A 10171-nucleotide genomic window follows, 5' to 3' on the forward strand; every position below is an offset into this window, starting at 1 on the left:
ACTTTTCAGTTGCTTTGCTGAAGGAAAGGCTGCTGTTCAAGATTCTGCTTTGGTGTCCAAAAATCTGATCTTAAATTATAGTTGCTCTGTTGGGATTTTGATGGTTCTCCACTTTTTGATAGATTTTGCTCTGTTTTTAAATATGTAGCTGCTTCCAGTTTGTGATACGTGGGAAGATGCTGTTTGGGCACATTTCAGGGTCATGGTGGACACTCTAGTTGAGGAAAGGCTGCTGTTCAAGATTCTGCTTTGGTGTCCAAAAATCTGATCTTAAATTATAGTTGCTCTGTTGGGATTTTGATGGTTCTCCACTTTTTGATAGATTTTGCTCTGTTTTTAAATATGTAGCTGCTTCCAGTTTGTGATACGTGGGAAGATGCTGTTTGGGCACATTTCAGGGTCATGGTGGACACTCTAGTTGAGCAGGAAATACGAACCTCAGTAGTAACTGCAGAGGAGATGGAAGAGCTCCCTAGAGATTACTTGGAAACAAAGTAAGTTTTTACCTACACTGTACAAAGTATCCTGTATCATCTGTTTGGAATATTCAAGGTAACATTTTTGTCTTTTCTCTCCTACTTTGAAGCTGGACTTCCGAAAAGGTTTTTGAAGAACTTCAGGCAACAGACAAAAACGTATGTCATAATTGCAGTGTTTCTCCTCACTGTTCACCATTTTTAACTACTCACTGCATTCTGTTTTTACTGCAGTATTTAGTCAAATGCTCAAAAATGCACAATGACTGATTTATTTTATATTTTCTACCTCTAAAATGTGTGATTTCTCCATTCAAATAAATTTTTCTACATGCTGTCACCTCTTAATGGTGAAAATGATAAAGGTTTTGTCTTGCCCTGTGTCTGTCAAAATAGCAGGGTGTGCTCAAAAACAGCTGACTGTCAAGTGTTCTCAGACACACAAAGCAGAGTAAATCAAACGTTTAACACTTTGATAAAATGTTAAAAGATTGATTACATTCCTTTTTCTTTATAGTAGCTTTGTGTGCATATTTCAAACCAGGCCTTTCAAAATTTAAAAGCATATTTGATTAAACAGATTGTGTTTCTTTGTTAATTTTAACACCCAAGACACTTAATTCATTTAAGATGCGGATGTATAACTTAGAGGTTAGTTTTGCACTACTAAATTGAAACTACATTTCCTTTCATTTGATGGAATGGACACATAGCATTTGTCATATTGCTAAGACAAAGACATGCAGTCAGCCCCAGATACCCCCAACTGCATTTCTCTGTGAAATGTAGTGCAATCCTCACCATATATAGCAAATTTATAGGTACCTTTGGATTGCAATTCATTTATTTATGCATTCATTCCACCATGGGGAGTGGGGAAATCTCTTCTTCCTCAATTAACTTTAGCAGGCCTTTTCTTTAAGGCTTTTTATACACATTGTTACTGCTTCTTTGACTTTGTAGAATCTGTTATCTGTAATGTCATTGTTTATTCTCCTCTTCAGAGCTAAAAGCCCTTAGTCTTGGATATCTTCCATGAAAGTATTAACTCACTGATCTGTATTCTGGTTCCTTATTGCAGTTTGTCAATATTCTTGTAATTTGACACGGAGATAGCAAGTGCCTTTTCTCTTGCTCTTTATGCAGAATACCTTTTGAAAATAGGATAGTTCTTGTCCCTAAGGAATCTCTGCTTTATTTGTACTTGTTTTCTCCATACATTATGCTCTAAGATTTTATTCTAACTTCTCTTTCTCCAGAGAGTTATAGAGGAGAATCAAGAACACTACCATGTGATTCAGAAATTCATTATTCTGGGAGATGTGGATGGTGAGCTTTTCTCTAAGTGATTTTTAATTGTCAACTGACTACATTATTTCAAGTGACCTTTTCAGAAACTTCTCTGTGAATGCATTTTTAGAAGCATGCAGTAGGGAAGCTCCACCTTAAAGCTAAGCTCTAATCAAGAACTGCAGGGACTTGCTGCAGTTCAACATACAAGGTAGATTTTCAAAGAACTCATGAAATCATGTAAATGATTATGCAAGGCTTTCTCTGAGAAATTGTTAAATACATACAGTAGATACTTAAGCCAAACACCTGCATCTTTCCAAAATTGTTGCTGCTCTGTAGTGTTGGACTTTTGAGGCTAAATTACATTTGCTGAAGAGATGCAGAACTTTGAAATATTTCTTAGGTGGGTTTTTTTCCCCATGGTATGGCTAATACAGACACTTCCTTGGTGGCTACAGGTTTGATGGAAGAATTCAGCAGGTGGCTTTCCAGAGACAAAAGTGTGCTCCCAGGACACCTCCTTCGATTCATGACACATCTGATTCTGTTTTTCCGCACTTTGGGTATGCAGACTAAGGTAAGTTCACTTGTATTGCATTTGTTGTCCTAGCAGTAGCTAGTCTTTGAAATAGATATGCTTGTGTGTAAATACATAAACAACACAGACTGATGGTAAATTACTGCCAGGCTGATTGAGGAGCTGCATGCTTAAATAGTCTATTTGTTGATCTTGGAGCCTAAATACAACAGCCAGAATGTGAAAAGAGCATCCCTCTCCCCTCCAGTACAGCTTAAAAATTGTTTTTTGAGGATGGTGGATTCTACTCGTAAGCCCTTTATTGTTTTGAATAGAACCTGTTCTTACAGGCAGTTGTTGGAATTGTACCTATGGCTGCTGTAAGCTCATAAGTGCTTTTGCTTGAGGTAATTAGTACTAGCTGAAACTGTCATATTGTCTCAAAATATGAACTAAGTGTAGCCTACAAGCTACCTGGCCTATCTATGCTAAATACACAGATGGGTCACATAGCTCTAATTACTCTTTTCTGAGGAAATCACAAGTAATTAGAAGCTCTCTGTTTCTACTATTTTAAGATTTAGAAGGTCTTATATATCAAATAAGTTTCTGAATGTAACCTCTTTTGGCAAAAGACAAATGTGTGTTTTCATTAAATACAGCTCTGAGTTTTTATGTTTATTCATGCCTCTAATCATTGCTTCGTTCCCTTGTTGACATTAAGAGGAACATGTGTGTGTACATAGCCAGATCCAGAATTTGTTAGAGTAGGTCTTTAAGGTAAAGTGTAGTAAAACTAGCCATTAGCATATGTTTATCAGAGGGGACAAAAAAGGTGCAATTTCCTACATGAATTCCACTGTAGGGCTGTGAGTAAATGTTGATTCTGCCTCTACAATTTTGCAGTAAGTGAATTTCCTGGAAGATTACTTGATTGACCCTCAGTAGACTCAAGGGGAAGAGGCAGATGTACAACCTTTTATGATGTTCATTATTTGTTGTTTGAATACAATTCATATGGGTATATGCTTAGATGAAAATATTTAATTTTCACACACAAAATTATAATTCTTGACAGTAACTAACACTTGAGTCTTGGCTAAAGTAGTTTCAGGTGCTCTGACTATACTTTGGTTGTGTAGTATAGGCTATGTGGAGTGAGCCAGGTGATATTTATACCCTGTTACTTTAGAGTTTTCTATAATACAACAGTGCATGTAGTACCCTGCAGTAGTAATCTGTTTGCCTGACATATTGTTTATGAATTTAAAAAATATGGTAGAATGGAAAGATTTGAAAAAAACATTTTAAAAGTATATTCCAGTTAGACTAAAGACTTATCCAGTTGCTGAAAAAGAAGATCCTTGGAACACTAAATCTTTGAATCAGAAGACAGGGGGTTTTTAATCACCATAGAATCACAGAATTTTAGGTGTTGGAATGGACCTTACAGACCATCCTAGTCCCAACCTCCCTTGCCCTGGGCAGGGGCACCTTCCCACCTGGCCAGGTTGCTCAAGGCTTCATCCAGCATGGCCTTGAACACTGCCAGGGTTGGGACAATCATGCTCCAAAAGAAACAGTTCTTCCAGCTGAGCCTGTTTGTGTAGATTGATGAAGAAGGAATAAGGAAATAACATTGTGTCTGTTTTAATAGTGATAGCCTGTAAAGTTTCTTTTATTTTGTTTTCCACACTATCTGATTTAAAATTGAATTTATATTTGTTTGCAATAAGGAGGAAGTTTCTGTTGAAGTCCTAAAGACCTACATTCAGGTAAGCTTTCAGAAATATAGTTTGCTTTCTCTAATGTAATTTAGATGTAATGGGGGAAGGAAAGGAGACTTAAGGTTACAGGATGAAAAGAGCTATGATGCAGCTAATGCTCTCCTCTCAGTACAGAGTTTGTGTCAGCAGTGCTTAAATAAGGAACAGTTTTATTGATCCTTGTTTAGAAGCTGAGAAGTGGAATCTTCCTATATCAGAACAAAATAATCAGAAAGTTGTTACACATTTATGTTTTTACCTAATACATATTTTTACTTAAGTGTAGACACACTTACGTGTTTACACAGAGGAATATAGTATGTGTATATACTATATATGTTACATATTAATGGATATCATCTATATATTTGCTTCTCACATATTTGTTTTCCGTTCTGTAGCGATTGGTGTCTGAGAAGCACACAGATTTAATAGCATTCTATGTCAGCCACTTGCCCCCAGAGCTAGCTGTGGCTCAGTATGCCTTGTTTCTGGAAGATGTTACTGAAACTGATCAACGCCACCACTGCCTTGAATTAGCAAAAGATGCAGGTGAGAGATCCTGATATTCCAATTATCTTTTTATATCCTGGACTATTTTGTCTTTCAGTGTTTTTTTGCTGCGAGACCTAGCTTTGAATATAATACTGTTTCCTTCCTGTGTCACTCTATTTTTTCAAATAGATAAAATTAATTTGGTGATCGCTTATTCAAGTAGGTATATTGTGTGTTTTAACTCACCTGGAAGTGAAGTTGTTTTTCTAAATTAAACTAAATATCACTGTCTTCTGGATTGTGTCCAAACACAGCAGGCAGTAAATGCCAGCTGCCTGTCTCAAATATAGGTTCTGAAGCTTGACATGATCATATCATTTCACAGAATTAATTATAAAAATACATATCTGTTTGTGGATTTAGGAAGGTTATGAGTATCTTAATTTTTTTGGTCCTATTTAGAGGGCTCTTTCTTAGACTTGGGGGCTTTGCTTGCATTAATTGTAAGCTTCCTTCCAGGCCTGTACAACAAACTAAACTGGAGTACAATGAAGCAACACACTGCCCATTGTTTGACAATGCCTCTGTCCCAGTAAGAATTCACAAGAAATAGATTACTGCAGATTTCAGTATCTTAACTTCTCTTCAATCATTTTTCAGTCATTTTCTTTTAAAAACTGGGCTAAGGTTTCAAAAATAAAACATCCTGCTTTAGTATCTGTAAAAGATCTATTCTGAGCTTTTCCTGGTACATTCCTGTCAAATCACAGCCTTGCTGTCAGAATTGTAGGAATCAGAGCTCTTAGCAAATGCTGGTCCTCAGCATGGACTGAAAAACTCCTTAGTTGTCTTATTCTTTTTCCTTTTTTTATATTATCTGTTATGTCGAATATCATTCTTATATCTGCAATAAATTACACAGCTCAAAAGCTTATAATTTATTCTGACAATGTGTGTGTGAACAGACTGATAAGAATTACTTGTAGTAAGGAATAAGATCAAGATCTGGAGTCTGAAATTAATTTTGTGGCAAGTTTGAGTTCATGATGGTTCTTGCATCCTTCTGTCTGAACCCAGGTCTGGATGTTGCAGCCATAACAAAAACTGTTGTTGAAAACATCCGCAAGAAAGATGCTGATGAATTCAGTCACCATGACCATATGCTAGACACAGGCACAACAGAGGTGAGTATACTTTGCAGATATTCCAGTTTGTGAAGTCTTTGACCATGTATGATCCATAGTTTTTCTTTAAATAATTGCCTTGAAAAAGCCTGTGAGGGAAATGCACTTTTCAGGTGACCAAGTGAGGATATTACACGTCTGTAACTTCTGTTTCTGCTTCTCCTTGATCTTTGTGTGTTGCTCAGCAGCCATGTCTATGCAAACAATAAGTGAAGAGAAAGCCCATGAAGTTACTATAACAAAATGTGTTGTAGTTGTGAGTAGGATGTTATTGTAGCTTCTACAAATTACGAGGATTAATACTTTGGGTCTCAATCACATGCTCAAGTGATATTTCAAGCTACAACACATACTACTTTAGAGACAACTAGGTGCTGTTAACAGTCTGCATTCAGGGTATTGTTTAGAAAGCAGCTGATTGTTTGCAAACTTGTAGCAGTTTTTTGGTGTTCAGTACAAAGTTTAAGCTCTCTAAGACAAAAAGATATTTTATCTAACACAAGAGTTGGAAAAATGTGGTTGCAGGCTGATGGCACCTCTGAAGATTATAGCAAGGGTTCCATAAACCATGTTTGTACAGTGTAGTCCTATTAAAGTTTGAGGAAAATGGATTGTAATCCATAAAAAAGTTTGAAAGCTGATGCTCTGAATGTCTTGGGAATACTTAAGAAATTAATTGATTTTATTATTCCAGATCGCAGAGATTGTTTTCTAAGCTTTTGGATAAAGCATGTCATAATGCTTTCCAAACTTTTGTATGTCATTGACCAGGTGTAATGTGTGTAGCCTTAGCTGTGTGCTCAAAATGTCAGTGAATCCCTGTGTTGGTTTTTACAGGTGGATCAGCTGAAAATAGATGTCATTGACTGGCTCGTGTTCGGTCCTGCACAGAGGGCAGAAGCACTTAAGCAAAGCAACGCAATCATGAGAAAATTCTTGGGTATTAAGCTTCTCAAACATTGTAGGCTTTTTAAATGTTGGGTTTGTTCTCATTGGCTCTTGGCAGTACATTTGATGTAACTTTGAATCTAGTCTATTAAAAAGTATGGCTTTGCCAGCTTATGAAAAATAAGCTATGGAAATTGCGAAGCTGTTGATACCCACTTTACATTGTCATAGCATCCAAGAAACACGAAGCTGCAAAAGATGTGTTTGTGAAGATTCCCCAAGACTCTATAGCAGAAATATATAACCAGTGGGAAGAACAGGGAATGGATACTCCCCTTCCAGCTGAAGATGACAATGCCATACGGGAGCATTTATGTATTCGGGCATATTTGGTGAGTTTCAAATACACAGTATTCCAAGCAATTACTTAGAAATAATGCTGGCTTTACCTTGCTGATGAAACTTTAAGCTTTGTCCATTCTGAGATGTCTTTTAACTGTTCCTTTAATGGCATTCTGGTTTTTCTGAGCCAACAATGTCTGAACACTGTTTCCAATGCAATCCAGGAAGCCCACGAAACCTTTAATGAATGGTTTAAACACATGAACTCAGCTCCCCGGAAGCCTTCTTTGGTACCACAAGCAAGTTTCACTGAAAAAGTAGCCCATGAACATAAAGAAAAGAAGTACGAGGTAGGTAAAAGTCTAAGTTACTTACTGTAAACTTTTATGTTTAGGAGGCAGTTTAATTAAACAGAGTAGGAGACTGCTATTTCATATTGCTTAAGAATTCTGTAATAAATTACTCTGTTGTTGTGTTGAAGGAGTATGAGACAGTAGCATAATAATGCCACTGCACAATATTTTTTTAATATGACTCTGCTTTACATATCATATTGTAAAGTAGTGGAGAATACTCATTATAGTGTATTTACTGTGTTAATAAATCTGAGCACTTGATTTTGCTATTGACTCTTTATTCTTGTATTTATCACCTTTGGTTTTCTAAAAGATGCTGCAGTTTTGCTTTGCCAAAAGTTCTTCTTGCCTGTCTGGCCAGTATAAATATACTGTATTCAGTTAATACAAGCACTTGTTTTATAAGCATGGCAGAATAAGTTATTTAAAATTATCTTCTTCTAGTGGCTTTGCTTCTGAACAACCTGTCTGACTCTGGACAGTGAATTAAGCAAGGATGGAAGTAACTGTTAGCAGCAGGCGTTCAAGTTCTATTCATTAGCTGAAGATTCTAATTTGAATTGGATCTGCGCTGACTACTGCATGCTGATGAAGAGTCTGTGTTAAAATAGCCTTGGAAATTATCCTGTTCTGCAGTAGTTTATTTTTTGTTTCTTTGCCAGATGGATTATGGCATTTGGAAAGGCCTCTTGGATGCTCTTACAGCTGATGTTAAGGAGAAAATGTACAACGTGTTGCTGTTTGTGGATGGAGGATGGATGGTTGACGTTAGAGAGGTAAAATGAATTTTTATATCACAAAACAGGCCACAAGTTGTACCCAGTTGTACCTTTGTCACCTTTAATTTGATGAGTTCTTGTTTAATTAGCTCTGGCCTTTGCCATGACCAGTTACAGTTTGCTTCACCTTCCTCTACGATACAGCTCATATCTGACAGCTCAGTCTGGGCTGGTTAGTCTGTTTTTTTGCCTTGGACGCCACCAGTTACTTGGTTATGCTGAGTTTGCCTTTTAAAGTGATATTAATATGCTATTTTGCCCTGGTAAGGATGCCGAGGACGACCCTGAGCGAACACACCAGATGGTTTTGCTGCGCAAGCTGTGCCTGCCGATGATGTGCTTTTTGCTGCACACAGTGCTGCACAGCACTGGGCAGTACCAGGAGTGCCTGCGCCTGGCGGACATGGTCGCTTCCGAGCGGCACAAGCTTTACACGGTGAGTTGTTAGCCAGAGCTGCAGGGAGCTTGGCTGACATCTGAGAGCTCTGTGGGCTGGCTGTGGAAAAAGCTTCTCTCTAGAGAGGAAGACACCATATGTTCTGAGATATCATAAATATCTTTCTCGCTTCCCATCCACTGCAGTAGTAAAGGAATCAAAGAGTTGACTTTGAAACGCCGACGATGATGGTCAGTGCTTTGACAAGCAGTTCTGAGTCCTGCAGTTACTAATTTTTGAATCCTATTGAAGTTTAAAGGTTGGACTCCATAATCTTAAAGGTTAACCTAAATGATTCTGTGATTCTAAGTTGAGCTGTAGAATTGTAATTTTTTTTTAATTTCCGTGACATTTCAGAACATTGTATAAACAGGTTTTGTTTTGGTTAAGGGTGTAAACCAAGTGCTCCTTCTTTCCCTCCAAAAGCCTGAAAAACAACTCCAAAATGAGACAGAGTTACCATGAGACTACTTTCAGGTTTTGGATGCTGCTGCCATGCTAAATGTCATTCTGAAATGCCTGATGTTCACTTGCTTTTCTATCAGTGCTGTTTATTGCCATTAAATATAACCGTAACATGTTTGAATTTTTATTATTTCTTCTTAGGTATTTTCCAAAGAAGAACTGCAAAAGCTTCTACAGAAGCTGAGGGAATCTTCTCTGACTCTTCTGGACAAGGATCTTGATCCTTTGGGCTATGAAATTCAGTCATAGGTTTTTGTCTAGGTACTTGCAAGAACTTCTGAACACGGACATTTGGGTTATTAAAACGAAACTAAACGTTGCTCAGACAAACTGCTGTATTCTTCAAGGGGAAAAATCCCCATGCCTCAAATTCCAATTTAAACTTTAAAAATTCTGACCAACTTCGGAGATGTTATTTGTTATAAAATCTTTTTCATGATATGTTTTTTTCTTAATAAAAGTTTGTCAAAAATAAAATATATGTTTGTTCTAATCTGTCATTATATTAATCTAGTGATTATATGGACCTCCTTAATCTCTTTGCTACATACCAAAGCTTCCCATAGACTGGAAACATTACTTGGCAGGAAAAGAATGTGCCATGGGTATGGGGGGGAGAAAAGTGAGACTGAGAGAGGTGTATGTAGAAAGCAAGGGAGAAGCAAAGGAGCCTTAAAAAGCACAGGTGAGGGGCTCCTGCTCGCCCTGCAGAGGAGAAGGCAGCCTTGCTTCAGGACTTGTGCTGTTCTCACTTACAGTGTGGAGTTGCTAAAATGCTGATGAAACCCTCAACCAGAGGACAGATGACCATACCTTGAAACTGCCAAGTTTGAGATGTGGTCATTTGTTTAGAAAGTTGGTCTGACCCTGTTTGCACGTGTAAACACGTTCGGCTGTTTCCCTCTTAACTAGATCGTGCAGGGAACACAGCCACAGTGCAGTTTTCAACTCCTCCACCCAGTCGGTGATTTCTGCTGCCTGACAAAAGCCACCAGCGGTGCTATACCTGCCTGTACGTTTATTTTCGTGCGCTGTTTATGGAAATACCCAATCCAGTCCTGGAAAGGACCTTGTACCTTAGGAGCGGAGGAGGTGCCTTTCTGCCGCGGATGGGCAGGGACTGGGGGTTCTCCGGGGCGCGGGCACGGACCGAGGGAGCGCACACCGAGCGGGA

General features: G+C 38.0%; 1 protein-coding gene across 1 annotated transcript in view; it reads left to right on the top strand.

Annotated features, from left to right (window-relative positions):
- Window positions 1–9312, top strand: part of NUP107 (nucleoporin 107kDa) — a gene marked incomplete at its 5' end in the record, with an annotated part of 23597 nt that extends 14285 nt beyond the window's left edge. Inside the window, 13 exons of the mRNA XM_009078965.1 lie at window positions 349–494; window positions 587–635; window positions 1736–1805; window positions 2228–2346; window positions 4023–4061; window positions 4454–4604; window positions 5625–5731; window positions 6569–6671; window positions 6851–7011; window positions 7186–7311; window positions 7980–8093; window positions 8365–8532; window positions 9139–9312. Of these exons, the coding sequence (XP_009077213.1) occupies window positions 349–494; window positions 587–635; window positions 1736–1805; window positions 2228–2346; window positions 4023–4061; window positions 4454–4604; window positions 5625–5731; window positions 6569–6671; window positions 6851–7011; window positions 7186–7311; window positions 7980–8093; window positions 8365–8532; window positions 9139–9246 (1461 nt within the window). The remainder of the gene's footprint in view (window positions 1–348; window positions 495–586; window positions 636–1735; window positions 1806–2227; window positions 2347–4022; window positions 4062–4453; window positions 4605–5624; window positions 5732–6568; window positions 6672–6850; window positions 7012–7185; window positions 7312–7979; window positions 8094–8364; window positions 8533–9138) is intronic.
- Between the last annotated feature and the right edge of the window lie 859 nt (window positions 9313–10171).

Source organism: Acanthisitta chloris, unplaced genomic scaffold, assembly GCF_000695815.1.
Source record: "Acanthisitta chloris isolate BGI_N310 unplaced genomic scaffold, ASM69581v1 scaffold24047, whole genome shotgun sequence".
In the NCBI taxonomy this organism is placed as follows: Eukaryota; Metazoa; Chordata; class Aves; order Passeriformes; family Acanthisittidae; genus Acanthisitta; species Acanthisitta chloris.